Raw genomic sequence first — 24,639 nt, forward strand, 5'->3', positions numbered from 1 at the left:
AAGCACAGATTTGGAAGCCAGAATACCTGGATTTGAACCCCAGATTTGCCACTTATTAACTGCAAGGCCTCGATCATGTTACTGGGCCATGGCTTCCTGATCTGTGATGGTATTAGGCTATTAGAACGATAGTACCTGCCTCAGAGTCGGGAGGAATTACTCTACCATGCTTACAGCAGCACCTGGGACACAGTAAGTACTCATTAGTGTAGTGACGGTCAATCTGATTGTGATCATAACCCACCACAAAGGAGGAAAGGGGGAGCTGTGTCTAAGCACTTTCTCTTCCATCCTCATATAATAATCCTCTGTTCCTATTCTAAGTAATCACTTCTTTCTGCTTCCCCACAGCTCTTCATTTCCCCAAAATTAAGCTCTTTTGAAGACACTCATTCTCAATGGTTAATTATTCCAATTTTCCCCTCAGCCAAGGCCTCTCACTACTTGTATTTCCCCTCTTACCCCCAGCCCCCGCCCCGAGGTTCCAGTGTTCTGGAGCCCACACAATCAGCCCTGTGCGTCCGAGCTCTGGCTGCAAGCCCACCTGCACAAAGCACCCCTCAGTACCCTCTGCCTCCTCCCCTGCTTGCGCCAGAGCCTCAGCTTCTCACCCGTGCTCTCAAGCTTTAGGTGGGTCAGAGGGCCATTCATTATATACAAGCACAAATTTGTCCTCATTCCCAACCACTCTGCCAGCAGTGAGACCCAAATATTTTATCTGAATGATCAGCAGGCCTTGGGCTCGGAAGGAAGGACTTCCAGCAGAAAGAACTGAACCTTAATTACAAAGGCCTGGGCTTGTTGCTCTTCCTATGTAACAAACTGCCCCCAAACTTAGTGGCTTGAAACAGCCATTTATTCACTCATGTATCTGTAATTTGGGTCAGGTATGGCGGTGGTGGCTCACCCTCTCCGTGTGGGGTTGCCTGGGGCAATCCCAGATGACTACACTCACCTCTGAGGCCTCAGCTGGAATGGCTGGATGTAGGCTGGGCCTCTCCTTCTCACCTTCCAGGGCTGTTCTCTAGCCGTGTAGTTGGACTTCATATGACAGCTTCCAGAGAGTGAAAACAAGCTACAAGGTCTTTTAAGTCCTAGGCCCTGAAGCCCAGATTCATTGAGATGTGTTATGGGTTACATTGGCCCCCCCTCTCCAATCATATATTGAAGTCCTAACCAGTACCTCAGAATGGACCTTCGTTGGGAATAAGGTCATTGCATGTGTTAAGATGAGGTCGTCCTGGGGCAGGGTGGGCTCCTAATCCAGTATGGCTGGTGTCACTGTAAAAGGTGACACTATGTTGCCAGCTGACAGGTTCCAGGAAAGTACCTTGGAACTGAGCTTTTCAGAGCAAACATCCCTGCAACCCCTTGACCTAGACTTCTGGCCTTCAGAACCATGAAACAATGAACTTCTGTTTTAAGCCGCCTGGTGTGGTACTTTGTTACTGCAGCCTAGCAAACTAACAAGAGGGAAAATCGAGTCCATCTCTTGATGGGAAGGGTGACATGCACACACAGGATTGGGAGGAATAATTGTTTTCTGTGGACCATCTACCACAGCTGCCCAGGAGTGGTCAGGACAACAGGCAGCAGAGAACAAGAGATGGACAGGCAAACCCAGGTTCTAGGCCAGAATCTGCCAAAATCCTGATGGGAAGCTGTTTAACCCTCCCTCTTCTCTCTAGGGTACAAAGGACAGATAAGATGTTCTGTTTGATTTCAGCTTCAAAACTTCGTATCTCCATTAGAGTTCTTCATCCTGCACCAGGATGCCCTGGAGGGCTTGTCGACACAGGTTACTGGTCCCACTCTGAGTTTCTGACTCATGTAGTCTAGGGCGAGGCCTGAGAATATGCATTTAAAACACAGTCCCTGTTAATGGGAATGCTGCTGAGACCACACCAAGAATCTCCATTTTCAGGCATTGGTTCTTGCCTATGGCTGCACATTAAAGTCAGGTGGGGTGGTGTTTTTTGTTTATTTGTTTGTTTTTGGTACCAGGGACTGAATACAGGGGCACTCAACCACTGAGCCACATCCCCAGCCCTATTTTATTTTATTTAGAGACAGGGTCTCAATGTGTTGCTTAGAGCCTTGTTTTTGCTGAGACTGGCTTTGAACTTGCCATGTTCCTGCCTTAGCTTCCAGAGCCTCTGGAATTACAGCCATGCATCACCGGCCCAGCCCAGGTGGAGGCCTTTTAACAAGTTCTGGTAACTGGGCTCTGCCTCATAAATGTCACACAGTTGGCCTAGGATGTGGCCAAGTTTTTTCTTTCTTTTTTTCCCCCTTTTTCAAATGCACAGCTGGAGTTGAGAACCACTGCCCCAGAGACCCCAGTCATTTGAGGAAATATTACAATCAAACTGTGTCGTGCCCAACAGTTACAGTGTCCAAGAAGGAGGTGGGAGTTCATTCTTCGGGAGAAGGTAGGCCCTTGAGTTTTACATCCCTCTCTCAAACATTATCACATATTTGCACAAGCTCCAAGTGAGCTGTAGGAGACGAACCTTCCCAACTGAATGAATCTAGGTAACCTCAACATGCTCAGCACCTATCTTGCTTGGTGACTTGAATGGGCCAAACATGGTAGATAGGAGCTGAAGATGTAGCGCAGTGGTAGAGCATTCACTCACCTATTTTGCACCAGGCCCGGCTTTGATCCTCAGTACTACAAAAAAAAAGAGAGAGTGGGGGGAAAGGGCAACAATGCAGGTAGGGAAGAGCTCAGGGCTCTGAGTTCACACAACTTAATAGTGGTATGAGCAAGCAATGTGCTTCACCTGCCCTCCATGCTTCAATTAAAGCTCAAGTATGAGTAAATAGATTCGATTGCATTGAACCGTACTGGGGAAGGCAGCAAAGGTGCTTAGCACAGCGTCTGACACAGATGGTAATTTGTGAACCTCATGATTGCAACCATTTTGTGAAAAAGTATTCCTGTGTTACTGATGAGGAAACTGGAACAGAAATTTGCCCAAGGTCTGACAGGACTGTACACAGCTAAACCTGGAATGCCAGGGGATCTGCTCTTTAGTTAACAGGGGATGGGAGCAGATCTCAGGAGGCTTGCTGACAAGTGAATAATCAACCTACAGAAGACACCAAACCTGAAACTAAGGTGACATGATAAACCGTTCACTGTTCTGGGATCATGGAAGGGAGGCTGGAAGGAGGATGCAAGTGAATGGAATTTTGAGTTTTGACAGGATCAAGGTGGAAACTGAACAGCTCTTCCAGTAGTCTGGGGGGCAGTTAGGGGAGCTGTGTTTGGGAGTGGGACTGTGACCAAAGTGACTGCCTCAGCTTCAGGCTAAGGGAGAGCTGATAAAGAGACTGGAGGGGAAGCTGCCTGATGTAGTTGTTTTGTTTTGTTTCTCTTAGCAAATTAAATGCCTACTGTATGTCAAGTACTCTGTGAGGCATTGGGATATGGTGATGAGCAAAATTGACATGCAGGGTCCCTGTCCCCAGGGAGGCACATATTGAGGGATTGGCGAGATGGTTTGCAAACAGTCACACAATTCTTTAGAGGTGAACAGAGGAGAAGACAAAGGTCTAAAGGAAACAAGAACAGGAAGCCCCAGCCCTGTGCCGGTGGTCAGCAAAGGCTTCTCTGAGCATTTTACTGAAACTGAGGACAAGTGGTTAGCCAGATGCAGGAGGGCCAGCACATGCAGGAGACCAGGACAGGCATGAATTTGGGCCCACAGAAAGAGCAACAAGAATCACGTGGCCCAGATGGTAGAAAATGGGGTTAGTGAAAAGGCTGTGTTAAAAAATGATTTTACCCCAACAGCTATGGAGAAGCCACTGAAGCACTTTACAGTGGGTAATGTCAGGCTCCAATGTGATACATCTCCTGTCTTCCAATTCTGAGATGAACCTTCATATATACTAATCTCATATGATTACCACATCAGCCCTATGACACGTGATCTCCATCTTACGGATAAGAGCATTTGGAATCCCAGACAGCATGGTCTGAGCTCACATACAGAGACCTTACCACCCTGCCCCGCACTCCTCCTACCAGAGATTCCACCTATGCCCAGATAGACTGAGGGGAGACTGGATTTTTCTCTCGTCTGGTCTCAGCCCTCTTGGTGACAATATTGCTCCTTGGGTGCCTGGAGTTCCTAAAGTGGCCCATCGTGAGCTGGGGGGTGTAGCTCAGTTGTGGAGTACTTACCCTGGATTCCATTACCAACACTGCTACATAAAGTAGCTCAACCTGAATGGGGAGAATCATGCCCTGAGGACTTTCAGTGGGAAAAACCTGCCCCTCCCTACTCACCTGGGGCAGGGCTGGCTACAGTGGAGACATTCTACCTGCCTGGGCCTGTCTGTGCCTCCCATGTAAGTCTAAGAGGGAGGCCAGGAGCCAAAGCTGAGTGTGCATTTGCCCTGAAACCCCAAGGGGTGCCTCAGCAAGGAACTAGAGAGGCCCCTGGTCTGGTGGACTAAGCCTGTGGTCCCCCTTGGAGGGAGAGGTGTGGTGGGGTGGAAAAGGTGCCGATCCTGCGGAGCCCCTGAGGGCTAGGCACTTACTTGATCCGATGCCCTCTGTCTACTGTCTGCTTTACTGGTAGGATTTCCTTTAATTCACACGCCAACCCTGCCTGGGAGGTGGAATTCCTGTTTTACAGGTGGGAAAACTGACTCATAGAAGCTAAATAACATTTTTAAGATCTCTCAGTCAGTAAATAGAACTGAGAATTAAAACCCAGGTTTAGTTGGGCTTGATGGTGCATGTCTATAATCCCAGCTACTCAGAGTCTGAGGCTGAAGGATCCCAAGTTCAAAGACAACCTGAGCAACTCAGCGAGATCCTGTTCCAACATTTTAAAGAAGGAGCTCAGTGGTAGAGGGCCCCTGAGTTCTAGCTCCAGTAGTGCAAAAGAAAAAGGACAACAGTAACAGTTCAGGTTTGGGTGACTTTCAAGCATTGCGCTTTCCATTGAACATCACTAACCAAAGAGCTCATTTGTTTCCTCAAGAAATAAATGTCTCAGAAACTTCATGGAGGAGGTGACATTAGCACTGAGTCCCTCCTCTCAGGTGCTTAGTTTTCAAGAGGAACTCATTAAAGATTTGGATAAATAAAAAACCTGGAAGAAAAAGAAAGTGTTACTGCTGGGTCTTAGGTAGGGGCCAGGGTGGGGATTTGGGGGCTGGGATTTTGTTTGTGGCACCCATCAGCCATGTGGGTTTCTTTCTTTCTTTTTTCTTTTCTTTTCTTTTTTTTTTTTTTTTTTTTTTGGTACTGGGGATTCAAGCCAGGGGTGCTCAACACTGAGCCACATCCCTAATCCTTTTATTTTTTGTATTTTAGTCAGAGACAGGATCTCACTGAGTTGCTTAGAGCCTCCCTAAGTTGCTGAGGCTAGCTTTAAACTCAAATCCTCCTGCCTCGGCCTCCCAAACTGTATTACAGGTGGGCACCATTGCACCTGGCCAGTGTGTCTCACCTGGCCATGGTCTTTCTCAGCAGGAACTACTATCAAGAGACGCAAATGCCTGTGCTCTAAAAGGCAAGTCAGAAGAAGATGAAGCACCTGCTTTTCTTCTTCTTTTTCTTCTTTGCAGTACGGGGGATTGAACCCAGGGGTGCTCTACCACTGAGCTACACCCCCAACCCTTTTTATTGTTTTATTTTTGAGACAGGGTCTCCCTAAGTTGTCAAGGCTGGCCTCAAAGTTGCTATCCTCCTGCCTCAACCTCAAAGCACTTGCTTTTGATAAAGGAAGGATATGACCAGCACAAAAAAGAAAAGAGGTCTACCTCTGGGATCCCCAGAGGATAGACAGGGGGGCCCCTACAGGGAGGATGTAGGGCTTATGCTCTGCCTTCACTTCCCTTGCCCCCAACAGGAGCCTGACTGCTCAGATTGACCAGGGTCAAGTTGCTGGTTGCAGAGAAAGGAGTATACCTATACCCCCACATCAGTCTGAGACCACCTCAACCTATATCCCTACAAGATTTGGGTCTGGAGACAGTCTGGATGAGAGGGTCAGGATGTCTGGCTGTCTCAGATTCATTGGTAGGTGGGTCACAGTTGGGGGTGTGGAGATAGGGATCACCTTCAGGGGAAGTGCTGGGTGCTATGGGCAGGCACCTTGGTGGTAACTTCAGTGAAACTTCTCAAAAGCCACCTCCCTCTGCTAATGGGAGCTTCCCCAAGGCACCCAACCAGATGGAATGAGGTAATTCGGGAGTCATTGGTCTCAGGCAGGATCAAGGTGATAGCAATCCAGGGGATCCATGCAGTCTCCAGGTAACCTGTCTCTCATATTTTACATGCAGGGGATGGAACCCAGGGCCTTGTGCATGCTAGCCAGGAGTTCTACCACTGAGCAACCTCCCTAGCCCTTCATATACATATTTCACCTGTAAAAAGCAGTTCTCCCTCACAGTGTGCTTCTGATGATGAGGTCAGATAGTATATTTGTAGGGACTTTAAGAACTCAAGTGACATAAAAATCTAGGGAGTATCCACTGAGCAATGGATCTGGAGATGAAAACAGAACTCAAATCCAGCCGCAGATGCCCTGTGGCTTGGAGGAGGGGCTGGGGGTGAGATACGGCAGAAAGGTAGGGGTTATAATGCAGAAGAGGAGGGCGGGTGGGGCCTAGGGCAGCCACGGCCCACCTGATGGGAATGGCATAAACCACCTTGTCCTGTATAACTAAAAAGAACCATTAAATTAAAAACAAAATTGAGCTCCAAGTGCTCGGTGCACGTCTCACCTCCTAATCCTCACACCAATCGGTATTATCACCCCCATTTTACCTGATGAGAAACCAGGAGTACAGAAGTTAAAGTAGTTCTCCAAAATCACTAAACCTGATGAATAACAGCTGAACTCTGAACTCTATCGCTCTGACTCCAAAAGCCATGTATTTAAACTTCTTTTTAAAAAGTTCCCTTATGGGCTGGGGATATAACTCAGTTGGTAGAGTGCTTACCTAATGTGCCCTAACCCCTGGGTTCAATCCCCAGCACCACAAAGATATAAGATAAAGTAAATAAAATCAAAGAACTTTAAAATTTAAAAAAGCCCCCTTTGTTCAATCTTCCATAAATCCCTTTAAAGCAACATTTTCTCTTTTGGAGAATGTCACCCTCATCTTTCTTTCAGGCAAAGTCCCCAAAGTCTGTCACTTTTTGCTAGAAGGTGTCTGACTTGTGAGAGGCCAGGACAAAGAAGATGCCTGACCTGGTGAGGTGGCGCATGCCTGTAATTCCAGCATGTGATTCCAGCTGAGGCAAGTTCAATGCCAGCCTCAGGAACCTAGATAGGCCCTAAGCAACTTAGTGAGACCCTGTCTCAAATTAAAACATAAAAAGGGCCAGGCGCAGTGGTGCACACCTGTAGTCCCAGCAGCTCAGGAGGCTGAGACAGGAGGACCACGAGTTCAAAGCCAGCCTCAAGAACTTTAAGGCACTAAGCTGTGAGGCACTAAGCAAGTCGGCCAGACCCTGTCTCTAAATAAAGTACAAAATAGGACTGGGGATGTGGCTCAGGGGTTGAGTGTCCCTGAGTTCAATCCCGGGTACCCCCAGCCCTCCCAAAAAATGCACACCCAAAAAGGGCTTGGGATGTGACTCAGTGGTTAAGCACCCCTGGGTTTAATCCCTAATACAAAAACAAACAAACAAAACAAAATAGAAACAAAGGTGGCTGACTTCTGAGAAGGCCAGAACAAGTCAACAGGGTACAAATAAGTAAAGGAAAGAGATGATGCAGGAATCAGACCCCAAGCCAGGCCCCTCACCTGTGCAACCCTCCCATCTCCAACAGCCCATGCAAAGAGCTGGGGAAGGACAAGAACAGAATTGAACTGATGCTCAGAGAAGTATCTTGCTTTCTGGTAGCCAACGCTAGTCTCCTTATAAAGTTCATTTCCCCCAAGGAAAAACAAAGGCAAGTTTTATCAAACTGACTTCCCCTGTGCTAACCCTCACCTAGAAGAGAAGACAGGGCCTCTACTTTAGGGGACAAAGGATGTCCCAGAGAGGAAGTAGGCCAGGAAGGCTCAGTTAGGCCTATGGTAGCAGAGATCCCCCAGCAGAGGCTGGGACTGACTTTAAGGAGACTGTCTGAGGGAGGATGGTGTTCTCAGTGTCATCACCAGAGCCCTGTAACTATCCTTCAGTGAACTGGGTCACCTTCTGTCCTAACTGCATTTCCTCTGCTCACCCCATAATGACTTACCTCATTGTCTTCTTTGAGGTAAGATCACACAACCAAGCACACGGGGAGGAGGCCCATCTTGAGGACATGACAAGCCTGCTTTGTGCCTGCTTTTAAGTCACATCACCCTCCAACCAGTTCAGAGTGCATGCAGCCCCGAGCTCCACCCTAAACCCTAAACTTCAGCAATCCTTTTCAGACCCCTCACCTTCACTATGGACTGACATCCACTCCACAGATAGGACTTTCTTTTGTAGTACAACATTCATTGTAAATCATTGGAGGATTCATCCTAAACAAAGAAGGTCAGCCCCAAACAGGATGGGTGAGTGGACATCAGGAAAAGGATGCCTATGTCTGAAAGCAGAGCTAACAGAATCAACCGCAGACCCGGCCAGCCATGGCAGAACAGCCCAGGCTCAGAGAGGGTTGGGGTTACTGGTAGAGATGAGGGTATGTCCCAGGAGTCCTTCTAGATGACCAGCGTTTCTGAAGGAAGAGGATAGCCTGGGAGGATTTATGGTCTGAGAAAAAAACTGTTAAGCTGGGAGGGCCTCCCCACAACAGAACCGGGTACTAGCTCAATGGTGTTTTATTTATTTATTTATTTTGTACTGGGAATAGAACCCAGAGGTGCTTTACCACTGAGCTAAGTCCCCAGTCTTTTTATTTTTTATTTGAGACAGGGCCTCACTATGTTGCTGAGGCTGTGCTGAGTTAAATTTTGAGATTACACACACACACACACACACACACACATATACACACACACATACACAAATCTTTTTTTTTTTTTTTTTTTTTCCAGTTCTGGGAATTAAACCCAGGACCTCATGAGTGCAAAGCAGGCCCTCTACCACTGAGCTATATCCCTAGTTGATGGTATTTTAAAATCGAAGTTCAGTGGGTTTGATATGTTTTCTTTTTTCTTTTTTGGTACAAGGGATTGAACCCAGGGGCGTTTTATCACTGAGTCACATCTCCAGTCCTTTTTTTTTTTTCAGAGGCAGGGTCTCATTGAGTTACTTAGGGTTTCCCTAAATTGCTGAGGTTGGCTTTGAACTCATGATCCTGCTGCCTCAGCCTCCAGAGCTGCTGGGATTACAGGCATGCGCCACCAAGCCCAGCGGATATGTCTGCAATTCATCTCCAGCTTCAAAAAATTGAGAAGTCAAACATAAAAATTGGGATTTCTGGCTTCTCTTGAAAAACCGCCAGACCTAGCAATGCCACACAGCACCCATTCAGTAAAGGGCAGCAGCTCTGCCCTTCAGGTGGGGCATGCAGACCCAAGTTTGCCATAAGCCCACTGCTCCACTGTCTCCCAGACACGAAGGCTGAGGATCACTTGTCAGTTTTGATGACGCTTTAATTACTGGGTTCTTACACCAGGTCTGCTTTTCCATTTGTGTTACCTCATTGCCCCATAGATAGGTAAAGAAGGCCTCAGCCACCGTTTCAGGCAGAGGGTACTCTGATAGGATCTGAGTCCCTGAAGAAAGAAGCAAGTGGCAAATATCATTTATCATCTGTCCTATGCCAAGCAATGAAATAGGCCTGGCATGTGTTATCTTGTTTAATTCTAATTGGTTTCCCAATTCTGACACTTGTTTAAAAAAATATTTTTTGAATTGTAGCTTGACATAATACCTTTATTTTACTTTATGTGGTGCTGGGGATTGAACCCAGTGCCTCACATGTGCCAGGTAAGTGCTCTACCCCTGAGCCACAACCCGAGCCCCCATCCTGATGCTTTTGATGTAATATTCACAGGAAACCTATAGGATGTTTCCAGAATACCACATGGGTCATTTTTGCTGTCTTCCTAAAACCTCTGCAAAGACCAAGTCCCTGCTGTCATCAAGATAATAAAATCCTTTCACTTGCTTCTATAGCCCTATGATTTGTTTTTATTTATTTTTGGTTCTGGGGGTTAAATCCAGGGGTACTTTACCACTGAGCCACATCCCCAGCCCTGCCCTGCACCCCCCCAACTTTTTTTTTTTTAGACAGAGTCTTGCTAAGTTACTTAGGGCCTTACTAAGTTGTTGAGGCTGGTTTTGAACTTGCAATCTTCCTGCCACAGCTTCCCGAGTTGCTGGGATTACAGGTGTGTGTCACCATGCACATATTTTATTGTATGGATGTACCACATTTTTATTATCTTCCATCAGCAGATGGTGCTGTGTATTGTTTCCACTTGAGATATGCAATGATATTACGAACATTTGTGTATAAGTCTGCATGTATGTATGCTTTCATTTTCTTGAGTATAAACCTAGGAATGGAATTGCTGGATCACAGAGTCACTCTGTTTAACATTTTGAGGAGCTGCTAAACATTTTTCCAAAGTGCTACACCAGCAATGTATGAGGGTGCCCATCCTAACCAACACTTTTCTTTCTTTCTTTCTTTCTTTCTTTCTTTCTTTCTTTCTTTCTTTCTTTCTTTCTTTCTTTCTTTCTTTCTTTCTTCTTTCTTTCTTTCCTTCCTTCCTTCCTTCCTCCCTTCCTCTTTCCCTCCCTCCCTCCCTCCTTCCTTCCTTCAGTCCTTCCTTCCTTCCTTCCTTCACATTGGGATTGAACCCAGGAACTCTCTACCACTAAGCTATATCCCCAGCCATTTTCTTATTTATTTTGAGATAGGATCTCCCTAAGTTGCCTAGGTTGGCCTTGAACTTGTGATCCTCCTGCCTCAGCCTCCGGAGTTGCTGGGATTACAGATGTGCATCACCAAGCCCACCTTGTTTTTTAATTATAGCCATTATGATGAGTGTGCAGTAGGATTGCATTGTGTGTGTGGGTTTTTTTTGGGGGTAGGGAATGGTGGAGGGTGGGTGTGGTACTGGAGATTGAACTCAGGGATGCTCTACCACTGAGTTAGATCCCCAACCCCCTTTAATTTCTGTTTTGAGATAGGGTCTCTCTAAATTGCTGAGACTGGCCTCAGCTTGTGATCCTTCTGCTTCAGCCTCCTGAGTACCTGGGATACAGGTGTGCACCACTGCACTGGCTCCCTAATGATGAAAGATAATGAAACAATTTTTTCATGTTCTTATTGACTATTTGATATCTTCTTTGGAGAAATGCAAAGGATTTGGATAGGCATTTCTCCAAAGAAGAGTACTGAGGATTGAACCCAGCGGCACTCTACCCTTGAGCTACATCCCCAGCCCCCAAGTTTCTAATTTTAAGGTGGGGTCTCACTAAGGTGCTGAGGCTTGTCTGGAACTTGTGATCCTCCTGCCTCTTCTTTCCCTTGTATCTTTCATATGTCACATAGGCTAGAATGAAATGGCTTCATGATTTTAATTTTTCATACTTTTAATGATTTATCCCATCTCTGATCAGGTTTTCCTTTTTGACCTTTTCTTCCCATAGGTAGATGTGCCTGATCATGAGACCACCATCCTGTCTAGCTTTGACCACCAGCCTCACACAGTTCACTTGGTGTCCCATGCTTTTCAGAAATATCTCCTGAGACAGCTGTCCCTCCACAAGATGGCCCAGCACAACGAAGGTGGCACAGTACTGAGGCATGCCCTCAGGGTCGTAGCCCAGCTCCACCTGCCCCTTCCCTAGGGCATACTTTCCATCCATGATGGAACCTGTCATCACTTGCACTTTTCTCAGGTTCGTTGGACGGTTCAAAATCACGGTCAAGTGGTCCCCTACATTAACATCGTGTGTCCAAAAGTAGGACTCATCCAGAGTGTAGGCCTCCCAGGGGAAATGAACATTAGAAACTGTCATATCTGTGAAAACAGCAGCAGGGGGGTTGTCAGGACCATAAGGGTTGTTTTTTGGACCGGATATGGCCTTTGGAGTGTCATCAAAGCGGGGGTGGGACATCCTATAATAGAAGAGAAATGGTCTGCAGAGGATTGATTTCTCCTGGACCATAAGGGTGCGGAAATGAAGAATCAGCTTGTCAAGGGGTTTCTCCTGGTGGAAGAGGAGGAGGAAATGGGCCAGGAGTGGGAGGTCCCTGCTGTGGAAGAGTTTACCAAGGAAGCCTATGTCAGAGAACTCCAGTATCACCCACTGCTGGAACTTCATGGCAGTCACCTGTGAATAAATTTGGGTGAAAAAGTTGGGAGAGCAAAAGACATTATCCTCAATGAGCAGGAAGTAAGTAGAGAGATTTGTGGCAAAGCTCATGAGGAAGGCATGGTCCACATTCTGCTTGGAGTAGAATCCTCCACTATTGGCCTCATTCCTGGTGCCATCCACAGCAGGGTAGACATCAGGTGGAGCATGGATCAGCAGCAACTGCCCTGCCAAGATCTGTGGACTGAAGAGTCTTGAAATATGGGCAATGGTTTCTTTGAGCCAAGGGAGGTCGGAATCTGCCAGGTGGATCAGTACTGTGAGGTGTTTCTCCTCCTCAGGAGAGGAGGCTTGGTACAGGGAGACCAATGTGTACATGAGGCCATTTGGAGTCCATCGAGCCACTGAGGAGATTCCCACTGTCAGCCATGCTAAGGAGGTAATATAGTGACAATTATCAGTGTACAGTGGTAGTGAGGGTTGTCAGAAGAAGTAGGGATGGGGATGTCATTGGAGATTTTCTCTCTTCTCTATCCTGTTTCTTTCCTTTGGAGAGGTGATATTTGTATCATGACTAAGTGTGGTTCCTAATCCAGCAACATGGGCTTCATCTATAAGCCTTATTAAACACACAGAATCTTATTTATGTATTTATTTTGCAGTACTGGGAATTGAACCCAGGGGTGCTCCGTCACTGTCACTGACCTACGTCTTCAACCTTTTTTTTTTTTTTTTGGTACTGGGAATTGAACCCAGGGGGCATGCAACCACTGAGCCACATCCCCAGCCCTTTTTTGTATTTTATCTAGAGACAGGGTCTCACTGAGTTGTTTAGGACCTCACTAAGTTGCTGAAGCTGACTTTGAACTTGAGATGCTCCTGCCTCAGCCTCCCAAGCCACTGGGATTATAGGTGTGCGCCACTGCGACTGGCTCCTCAGCCATTTTAATCTTTGCTTTTCAGACAAGGTCTCACTGACTTGCCCAAGCAGGCATTGAACTTGCAATCCTGCCTCAGTCTCCTGAGTAGCTGGGATTACAGGCAAGCACCACCGGGCCAAACTACACATGAAAATGTTGCCCTTTCCCTCAGAATTTGCATTTTAATAATAACACCAGGTGATACATACACATGAGAGTTTGAGAAGTACTAAGGTGGTGCTAAGTCCCTATGGGTTCCTCTGAGTCTTTAACCCTTAAAGTTTGAGATATATGGTTTATGTGCTCAATAAATAATAGATATTATTATAGTTATTATAATTTTTTTTTGTTTTTACCCAGTTCATCTTCTCAAAGTTCTCTTTTGAAGACATGTATATCAGAAAAAGAACTTTCCTTAGAAGTCAGGAGCCCAAAGTTCATGTCCCAGTTCTGCCACCAACTGTGCTCTTGAGCAAGTCCTTTCACCCCTGTTTAGTTCTAAAGCCATAAAGCCAAGGGACTTGGACTGTGTGATTCTTAGACACCCACTAACCCCATTCTTTGTCTCATGGTACCCGGGATTGAACCCAAGGACACTCCACCACCAAGCTATAACCCCATCCTTTTTTTTTACTTTTTATTTTGAGACAGCATCTCGCTAAGCTTGCCAGCTTGGTCTTTAACTTGTGATCCTCCTGCTTCAGCCTCCCGAGTAGTTAGAATTACAGGCATGTGCCACCAAGACCCCTTCTGATCCAAATGTTCTCTCGTACAGTGATTGCACCTTCTTATAACAATTTTATCTTTTTCTCTCCAGTGATTCCACCCTTATTTTTTCACAGTTGTGTATTTTATTTATTGTTTCTCTGCCTAAGCATTCATGTAGACAACCTCAACCTCAACTCCTTTCTTTTTAATACTTCTTGTGTTTTTTTGTTTTTTTGTGTTTTTTTTTTTTTTTTGGACTGGGGATTGAACTGAGGGGTGTTTTACCACTGAGTTACAACACTAGTCCTTTTTATTTTATTTATTTTTATTTGTTTTAATTAGTTATACATGACAGTAGAATGCACTTTGATACATCATATGTCATGGAGTATAACTTCTCCCTCTTCTGGTTATACATGATATAGAATCCCAAGGGTCGAATAGTTGTATATGTACATAGGCTAATAATGCCTGATTATTTCTACTATCCTTCCTACCCCCATATTTTAATATTTAAAAATTTTTTAAATTTTATATTTTTTTATCCCTTTTTATTTTTTATTTTGAGACAGGGTCTCACTAGGTTGTTTAGAGCCTCACCAAATTGCTAAGGCTAGTCTTGAACTTGCCATCTTCCTGCCTCGGCCTCTGGAGTTGCTGGAATTACAGCCATGCACAAAGTACATAGTCATTCATTCCTAGAATAGCAATCATAATTGCAGACTCAAATATTAAATTCCATAAAATAAGGAGACTCACACTCCTTTTTGTTTACCTACCATGAACAGGTATACTCTTGTAGATGAAAGTAAATACAATGTAATGTTCAGTAATGTTTTATGTGATTGACATATTTATTCTATGTTGATTTACCTTTTCCTTCTTCTCATACTCCTGATATGTAAATGCCTGGGGAGTGGGGAGAGAATTGTCTGCCAGAGTGAAATACTCCCGGGTGCAGTGTTGCCTGTTCTCCTCTTGCTCCTTCCTTCCTAGCTACTGTACCTTTCCTGATGTCCTGCTTCCCTGGTAATTGCCATCCCTCCCCTCCTTGACACTCACTCTTTCTTCTGCGCTGGATTTTTTCCATATATTTGAAGGTGATGGTCTGCCAGTCTTCTACGGGTACTGAGGTCTTACTGTTAGAACTGGTTTCCTGGGGCATTGACAAAGGCAAACATATACCTCTTTTCTTAAAAAAAAAAAAAAAAAAAAAGTATGCTCCTCCCAGGGGTCAACCATAAGTTTTTCTAGGGAAAGAGGTGGAGTGGCCCACCCTTTCCAGGGTGAGTCCAGTGTATTTTCAGGATGCCCCTTGTCATTAGTCAAAGGATCCAGGTTCAAGCAGTTTTCATCTGCTTCCTCAAAAAATAGAGGCAGCATTTTTAGGGACTGATGGGTCCAGGTTCATGCCCCAATTCCCCTTGGAGCTCCCTGTTCTCAGGTGGAAAGGTAGAGGGAAAAGGAAAGCCTAGGTGCTCTGGGGAATCTGCCTGTCCTCACTATTGCCACTCCATTCCCCCAATTCCCAAACCGAGAGCAAGGGTTGCTACTTGGCCCCTTAATAGTCACCGTGTTTTGTTCATCTTCAATTTCCCTGGGGACTTTCAAAATGAAGATAAGCCACAGGATGCCCACTGAGGTTATGAAGCAGCGCCTGGTGGGACACCACATTGTATCTGCCTTGGGATGCGGCTCCTATGACAAAAAGTCAACGGGGAAAACTGGAGGACTCTCCCCCTCCTGCCCCCACCTAGAACTTCCCTTCTGTCCTCCAAGGCTCCCGGCTTGATGCCCTACCCACCAAATTCTGTCCTACCTCATGATCATTGTTAACTTATGTCCAAATGCATTATTTGATCTGATCTAGGAATATAAATAGATACAATATAGCTTTATTTGCTGCCTAAAGAAGGAAGTTCACACAGGGCTTGGTGACCCACACCTGTAATCCCAGTGACTTAGGAGGATCCCAAGTTCAAGGTCAGTCTCAGCAACTTAGTGAGACCCTCTCCCAAATAAAAAAAAGGGGGCTGGGATGTATCTCAGTGGTAGAGTGCCCTGGTTCAGACCCCAAACTGAAAGAAAACATAAGTAAAACAGGGAAGGTCACCTGTCCTGTGATGACATTTGCTTTGCTACCTTCACTTCAACGGTTTGTTGGGAGATTCAACTTTCCCAAAGTTTCCCCTACTTAAGATGATGAGGGCTCGCTAGGCCTTTAGAGATTTGGCCACTGAAGCCTCAGCCAGCCCTTTTTAAAACAAAAATAAAACTATTTATTAAAATAGCTGAAATCGAAGTATTCCTGAATTCTAAGCCAAAACAGTACTTTTCTTGCTTTTTTTTTTTTTTAAGAAAAAAGACATCCTTAATTCCAATCTTTAATCTTATAGACCTTGATTAAAACATGACTCTGTTAACTTAGAGTAAAACAATCTTTTCATGAGTGTTGGGTTATTCAGGCCAGCTCAGCCTCAAAAGTGCTTCTGTGCTGCCCTCTTCCTCTTTGGTGTCTTTTCTGTAGTGAGAATGTGTTTCTCTGATTGCTTCTAGATTATCAGAGGAAAGGCTTTAATATGCCTTGTCACCCACTCTCAATTCTTCCCCTACATGCTCAGGACACAAAAGAACAGAAATTGTGGTCAGTGATCTCTGTGCCCCAGAGGCCATGTGATTCTCTGATGTCCCCATTTTGACGCCTTCCATTTTGATATTTTGGTTGAGGTTAACATGTTTCCCTCCTCTAACCAGGTACTTTTTTGATTAGAGTTATAAAATAGTACTCATAGAGTTAGAAGCCATAAAAATAATACGTGTGATCGTAGGCTTTACAGAAAGCTTTTCTTACCTGGTTTCACTTCAGCAAAGGCTTTTTGTTGCCCAGGTGACTCAGATACCAACTTCCATGTAAAAGAAATGGACTTCTCCAGACCATAAACACGTGCACACAGAATAAGAAGGCTTTCCAATTTCAGTTAAAGGATTTTGTCCCCACAGATATAACTGTGTCCCCTTTCTGTCCCACTTGCGACGCTGACTAGTCACATGGGAGGACTGCTAGCAGTCAGCCCACTGAGATCCACAGACTTCCAGAAAGTGGAGTAGAGAGAGAATAAGGGGAGCAGGGTCAATGAGGGTCAATCGCTCTAGGAGTAAAGAAGAGCCAGGGTGAGCGCCACAATCTGGGGTCTCCACAGGTTTCTGCCCCTGAGCTCAGCTCCCTCTGTGATGCTGCTCTTGTGTCCCTGCCACCTACTCCCCTAGCATCAGAGGTGTGCATGACAGGACTTACAGGTGAGAAGAGCATGCTTCATAATTGGGAGTTATTCATTGGCTCTCACCCTAAAGACCACCTGTATCTTTTCACAGAGAAAATGGATAGACTCCTCAGCCCCAGCCTCACCATGGCCTCCATGTCCTTGTCTGCCACATTCTCTCCATCCCGCCATCAGCTCCACACACACTTTGCCTGGACTTCCACTCCACTCACCTCACGTTCCTCACCCTGCATTTATCCTCTTTCTCTTTTGCCTGACCCCTTCATCCTCCCTAGTGCGCCATTCCCATCCCTATGAAAGGGAGATTGATCTCCCAATGGGGGAAAGAAAAGGCCAAAAGCAAAATGCCTCCCTGAATTCACGTTCTGTCCCACTCCTCTGAAACTGCTGGGAAGAGGCCCTTGGAAGTGTTGCCTTTCCGATCAGCCCACTTCCTTTCGCCTTCTCTCTCCTCACATACAAGCTCCCTGCAGCCTTGACATGCTGACCACTGCCCCGGCCTTTGAAACATTTCTTCTCTACACCCACTCTTGCTGCACTGGACATTTTTTCCCAGTTTCCTTTCTGGCTCATCCTCTTTCCAACCTGTCAATGTAGATATGTCCTGGGGCTCTGTCGGTGGACCTTTAGTGACTCTCTGGGTCCTTTTACCCAGGTGCCATAGTCTGTGGCTATGTGTGCTATATGGGGTAGCTCCCAAATCTTTTTTTTTTTTTTTTTTTTGGTACCTGGGATTGAACCCACTGGCCCACTGGTGCTTAACCATTGAGTCACATCCCCAGCCCCTTTTTAATATTTTATTTAGAGACAGGGTCTCGCTAAGTTGCTTAGGGCCTCCCTAAATTGCTGAGGCTGGCTTTGAACTTGCAATCCTCCTGTCTCAGCCTCCCAATTTGCTGGAATTACAGGCTGTGCTACCTTGCCTGGGACTCTCAAATCTTATCTCCAGCCCTGCCTGCTATTGTGATCCCTGTTCTGAGTGAGCTCCAGGTTACTTGATTATTCATTTGTATGAATAAGAAGCATAATAATAATAATAAACATTTGCATGATTAAGAGGTATTTCAACATTTTGTGTGTGTGTGTGTGTGTGTGTGTGTGTGTGTGCGCGCGCACATGCACGCATGTGCCCCACCGAAACCTGGAATCAAAGAGGTATCTTAATTTTAACAGAATGAAGACAGACGACAGATTTTTTTTTACTTCCCGCGTCGCTGACTCCCAGTTTCCCTCTTTTCAGTCACTAGCACCACCATGTCCTTGATTACTCAGAGAGAAAAAAAAAGTCTGAGTTATCCTTAATGCCTCTCTCTTCTAAGCATCCCACATTCAATCTATTTAGACCTGTTACCATTTTCCCCCTAATTTATATAGAATATGACCCCTTTCAGTATCATCCCCTGCCTGGGCTATTGCGACCACTTTCTAATTGGTCTCTCCTCTCCAGCCTTGTTCTCTTATAATCTATCTATATGACGGTCCGAGACTTTTACAATTAGAAATCAGCTGGGCACAATGGCATACGTCTAGAACATAAGCTCCTGAAAGGTAGGAACTTTGTTTTATTCAATGCTCTACCTAGCCCTTGGAATTGCATGGTCACAGTTCAACATGCTCAGCAGCTCTTGCCGTCACTTCTTATTAGGAGCCCTTTGATAGTAGTAGTGCTCATCTGTTCTTCAGCAAGCACCATGTGAGGTGCTAGGGGCACAGCCGTGCCAAGAGGCCTGGGCAATACTTAGAGAAGGGCAGGAGAAACATGATGGTTAAGAGCTTGGGTTCTGGACTTAGGACAGCCTGGGTCAGAATCTGGTTCTGCTAAACTTCTTTTCCATGTGGCCTTGGCCACATGACTCAGCCTCTCTGGACCCCAGTTCCTCATATATCAAATGAAGATAATAATGACGGCCTTGAGAGTTCTTATGAAGATGGAAACAGATCATTCATATAAAAACACCGGCACATAGCAAGCACTTAATAAATGATAGGAACAACTAGCACTTGCAACCAGAGAGGCCAGCACCGCCTTCCTTCCCTCATGTTGAAAAGTCCATCTCCCTTTATTTATAAATCCCCACCTCAGTTTTGCTTTTGGACGCTTACACAGATGCACAGCACTCTGAGAACCTTTCTGGATCCTGCCATCAGATTCCCACTTCTCTGAGGGACTTGCAGGAGGCAAAAAAAAACAAACCAAAACAAGGAGATGTAACAATAAATATTAAAAAGCACAGCTGGGCACAGTGTTGCACACCTGTAATCCCAGTGACTTGGGAGGCTGAGGCAGAAGGATCACAAGCTCAAAGTCAACTCCAGCAATTTAGGGAGACCCTAAGGAACTTAGCAAGACTCTGTCCCCCCCCCAAAAAAAAAATGCTGGAGATGTGGCTCCATGGTTAAGCAGCCTGGGTTCAGTCCCCAGTATTAAAAAAAAGCTCTAGGCTCCTCCCCAACATAGTTGCTATGGGTAGGCAACCTGCTACAAAATGCAAATTGCCACTTTAAGTTTGACTGTGACTTAGCTGGAAGTTAGGGTTCTCCTTAAGGCCTGGGAGCATGAACAGAATCCCTTGGGTAAGGATGGGACAGGAGGCACTTCTGGTCCAGCCTCTCGCTGTGGCTCGGCAGGCGCTCCCTTGGCAACCATTGTCTTTGCTGAAGGACTCAAACTCACTCTCCCCACTGGTGGCTGTTGGCAGGTGAAGAGGGAGCAGGTTCCACACAGGACACAGTCAGATCAAAGCCATATTATTTTGGCCTCCACACTGTTTGAAAAATGTGAATAAAGATTGAACATTTAAAAATTGGCAGAGCTTACATAAAAGCCTAAATAATTGGCTTACCTTGAAAATTTGGAACTTGCTGCAATCCCTGTCTCAGCGGTGATGGTCTGAGTAGTAGCTGGATACGCATTCTCACTTCTCCATAGACTCTGTGAATGACTTCACTGGTCACAGAAAGTATTGTTTTTGGGTTTTGGTACAGGGGCAAATTACCACTGAGCCACATCCCCAACCCTTTTCATTTTTTATTTTTGAGACAGAGTCTCATTAAATTGCTGAGACTGGCCTCCAATTTGTGATCCTCCTATCCCAGCCTCCTGAATTGCCACCATGCCTGGGTGAGATGAGTCAACGTTTGAAGTCACTGTGTGTAGCCCAGAGGGAGACAATGGATATTGACAGTTTATGGGGCAGCTGGTGGTAAACTTGATACCAGGCCTCTATGTCCTTTTTCCTTAGCTTTAGAGCAATCAGCCTGGTGTTTAGGGAAGATCAAAGGCAGATACACGGATGGTCATTCTAGTCCTGGCCCTACTATTATTATTGGTATGATTTTGGCTGATCAGCCTTTCTGAATCTCAATTTCTCTATCTGAAAAATGATGACAATAATACCACCTGCTTCATAAGGTTAGTAGACTGTGAAATATTCCTGACCAGTGGCCCTGTCTTATTCATGTTAGAACAGTATTTCCAGGTGCTCATATATCACCCCTTGTTGCCAAGGAAGAGAAAAAGGGGAATGAATATTTACCATTTAGTTTACCAGACTCTGCTCAGCATGATGTGGTTGAATGCAGAATTTCAAAGGGGCATGGTAGATGGGGTGGTGCTTTCGGAAGTCCTGACAGTGTTGCAGTATTTTATCCTGTTGAAGATTTTCATCCCAGATACAGGGAATTCCAAATATTCCAACTGACCAAGGCCATTGAGCATACTGAAAGGGCCCCCCCAGCTCAGAGACCTGAGTTGGGGTGCTGATGGTGAAGTTGCAGGACTAACAGAGGGAAGGCAGGTTTCCCTCTCAGCTTCTCTCAGAAGCATGCACTATGTTGCTCCTTGGAAGTTCCAGGACTCTAAAGTGGCCCAACCGGAATGGGAAGAAACGCCCTGAAGCCCTGGTGTGTTACTCTGCCCCTCTCAACCCCCATAGGCAGGGTGGCCCGCACCGTGGGAACATCCCGTTTGTCAGTGCCTGACCCATACCAGGGTCTAGCCCTTTAGGCCCCACACCCAGGTAAACCAAAGTTTGGGTCTGAAGGTGCAGATATTAGTTGGGCTGAGTCAGCAGGGAAGAGACACCAGGACTGGAGAAGGTGTAGCTCTGGTATAACCCTTTTCTTACCACACAGAAGGCCCTGGGTGTGATACCCAGCACCAAAATAAAGGAACAGCCAGGACTGGAGAGGGAGAGGAGATGGGAAGGAGGGAAAGGTATTTAGTTACCAGGACCTCCTCAAGACCTAAACTCAGCTTCCTAAGGACAGAAATGAAACCTTTACCCTGGTGTGAACTGCAGGGCCCACGGCTGGAGTTGAGGCGGAACAGGAGCACTGAAGTCCCACAGAAGAGACCAGCGCAGCCAAAGAGGGGTGCCGGTTCCAGAGAATTAAGCAGGGCAGGGGACGGAGGTGGGGGGACTAGGAAGCGACGGTTTTATCCCGTGTTCACCCACCGTGTGGGCTCCCCCAGCGCTCCACCTCCGGTCTGCTGTGAGCTTCTTTCCAGCTTCGTGTGGACAAGCGGTTTCTTTTAGCTCTATCCTCAGCCGATTGGAGTCACAGAACTCAAGGCCATTTCCCCTCCCTTTCAGCATTTTTGGAGCGTCTACCACGTGCCAGGTGCTGGGCAGAGAGAGACTTCACTCCTTCCCTCTAGCGGCTTACTATCTGAGGGGAGAGGCACGTGTGCGCGAAGAGGGCGGGACCCCGTGGAAGAAACGACAAATACCGAGTTACTAGTACAGGGATAAGGGGTAGGATCCAAGCATTGCGGGAATAAACAAAATAAATAAAGCAAGGAGACAAATCCCATAGGTTTGTGGTTTGCCCAGCGGAATCTGACACCTAACATTGCAGAGCCCCAGAGGTGGCGAGCTGAGAGGACTGCCCGAATCGGGATGGGAAGTGAGATGCTCCAGCCTGTGCACTGGGGACGCTGGGGGATGAGAGAAGGATCAGCAGGGCTGCGGAGGGAAGGGTGTGCGAGAGGCGCACCGACCCCCAGGCAGGGCGGCAGGGAGACGCGCGGGCGACCGCGGGAGCCCTGGAAAGTCGTCCCTGGCGGCAGCGGCGGCGGGGGAGGTGGGGAGCGGGACCTACACGTGCGCTACGTGCTGGGCTGGCCGCCGCCCCCTCCCCGGCCCGCTCGGGAGCCAGGCCTGCCCCCCATCATTCCTTGGCCGAGTCTCCCGGCAGTGAGCGGAGGAACCCGGAGGTAGAGCAAAGTCGCTCTCTCAGTTTGGAACCCAGGAGTGTGGTCTTCCCATCTCGGCGACCGGAAGAAGCTCCGGGACGCCGCAGCAGGCGGGCGAATCTAGGGGCGAAGGCGGATCTGGGGGAGCAGGCCGGGGGTGGGATCCAGCAGGTTCGGGGAGTGAGGTCTGGGGGCCGAGTGGAGCGAAAGCGAATGACGATCCTAGAAATGTCTCCGCAGGATCTGGAGCAGCACAAATGGGGGTAGTTTGGGGGACGGAGGCCCGGGCGGGGGCGGAGTGTTGTCCAAGAGTAAGGAGGGGGTTCCTGGAGACGTGGCACTCGGAACGGGGCTTGGTTCCGCTCGGGCCGCCTGGGCTGCTGCCCCGCTTTCCCCCGAGAACCTGGAACTGGCCCCGCCCAGGCCTTGCTCCCGGCCCTCTGGGAGCCGTAGCCCCAGCACCTCCCGGCCGGGGTTGCCCAGGTCCGGCCTCTGGGGCGTCCTGCCGGCCCCAGAAGAGACAATGCGGCCCGGGCCCCGCCCCCGGAGGCTGATGCGCCCGGGCCGCGGCCAATCACGGCCTGTGGCTAGGCTCTTTAAAAAAAGAAGAGCCGGTCGCGGTGTGGCTGTCAGCTGGAGAGGGATCCCTCCGCACATGTAAACACACATCATAAAGGGCAAGGGGAAGCGTCTTCTGCGGGGCGGGGGAGCTGTCGCCTTCCAGGAGAGCTCTCTCGGTCCCTAGGTTCCCCTAGCTATCCTGGCAACCGCCCCCTCCCTTAACGTCACATCGGGTCCGTGCGGAGCCAAACAGCTGCTGCCCGATCTGAGAGCTATAGTAGCTCATCATTTAGGGTCACTACCGGAAATGGAGGAAGCAGGATTGGGAGACCTTGAGAGTTGAGAGCGAGAGGGAGTTCTACCATACAGCTGAAAATTGAGAAAGGTTTTCTTAGACTCATTCCTCCTGTGCCCTTCGGTTAAATAGTCACAGTTCACATATGTCGAGATTTTTTTGTCGAAGTTGTATCCACCTGGCTCGTAGGATGCCAACGCCAAAGGATCAAAATTCTTACTGCTTTCCCAAGAGATAGCACATGACAGGAAATAAATTCTAGACATGCCCCCCAAATGCACACAATAATGATTGTTCTCACCAACACTTTATTGTGAAAAAAATTTTAAATATTCAGCAAAGTTTAAATTGCACAAATTCTTCTATATCCACTACCTATATTCTACCATAACACCTTGCCATATCCACTATCTTATACTGATTCCCCCCCCCCCATAGGGTTGCCAGCTGCCCCCCTTTGCTTGAGGCTCTATTTTAGTGGGAAGAAGGAAAAGGCTTATCCAGGTCCCAAAGCCCTAGAGATCTAAGAAAAGGTCTACCATCTCCAAGGACTGCTGTACCTCTGGGAAGTTTAATGAAGAAGAGGCCTCCCTTTCTTTTCCACCCTCCCTTCCAGTCTTTATCTAATTGAGGATCCTAAAGGATAAGAGATTCCCTTACTCTTGATGAATCTGAAAGCAGGGGTAGGGCTCCAATGATTGATGACTCCTTATGGAGATCATGGTAAGCTGTCCTTTCATGGGGTTGGCTGCTTTCTGAATAAAGGAGATCAGTTCAGTGTTGAAAGTCTACATTTTGAACTTTATCACCTTTTGGGGGCTAAACATACTCTTCTCCTAAAAAAAAAAAAAAAAAAAAAAGTGCTTCAAACATGTTTATATCTCAAAATTACCCTCTCTGTGCCTCCCTTGCCTGCTCTGCAAAATGGGGATAATAGCAATACCTTCCCAGTATGATTGTTAGGACAATGCCTTGCACAAGTAGCATTACATAACAACTATTACCCATATGCTAATAATTCCCAGATTTATGTCTCCAGTTCTAATAACTCTCCTTTCAATTTATACCCTTCAACCGTTGGATATCTTCAGTAGTATGTACCAGAGACACCTTAAACTTAACATATCCAGAAGTGAACACATTATCTTCTTCCTTATAATGACTATGTATAGTATGATCTGAGTGAATATCCAGTCAATGTCAGGGGGCCAACATCCACTCAGACAGGTATGTCACACACTGGACTCATCCTTAATACTCATGGTTCCTTCCCCTTGATCGCTAAATTTTATTTCCTGCATTTGAAACTCTTCCTCCTAATAAATAGCATCACTGTCTTAATTTAGGCTCCATCATTTCAAGATTATTTCAAGAGCCTTTTGTTCCTTTCAAATCCAACCTTGTCGTATGATATAACTCTTTTTCCC

The 24,639-nt window shown here is 46.7% G+C and overlaps 1 protein-coding gene across 1 annotated transcript; it reads right to left on the bottom strand.

Moving 5' to 3' along the window:
• Window positions 1-11,524: 11,524 nt before the first annotated feature.
• LOC124961418 (alpha-1,3-mannosyl-glycoprotein 4-beta-N-acetylglucosaminyltransferase-like protein MGAT4E) lies at window positions 11,525-12,740 on the bottom strand. The gene has a single exon (XM_047519975.1). It carries the CDS (start codon window positions 12,626-12,628, stop codon window positions 11,525-11,527), a length of 1,104 nt encoding a protein of 367 aa, XP_047375931.1. The 5' UTR covers window positions 12,629-12,740.
• Window positions 12,741-24,639: the final 11,899 nt, after the last annotated feature.

The sequence above is a fragment of the Sciurus carolinensis genome, chromosome 12, assembly GCF_902686445.1.
Source record: "Sciurus carolinensis chromosome 12, mSciCar1.2, whole genome shotgun sequence".
NCBI classification, from domain to species: domain Eukaryota; kingdom Metazoa; phylum Chordata; class Mammalia; order Rodentia; family Sciuridae; genus Sciurus; species Sciurus carolinensis.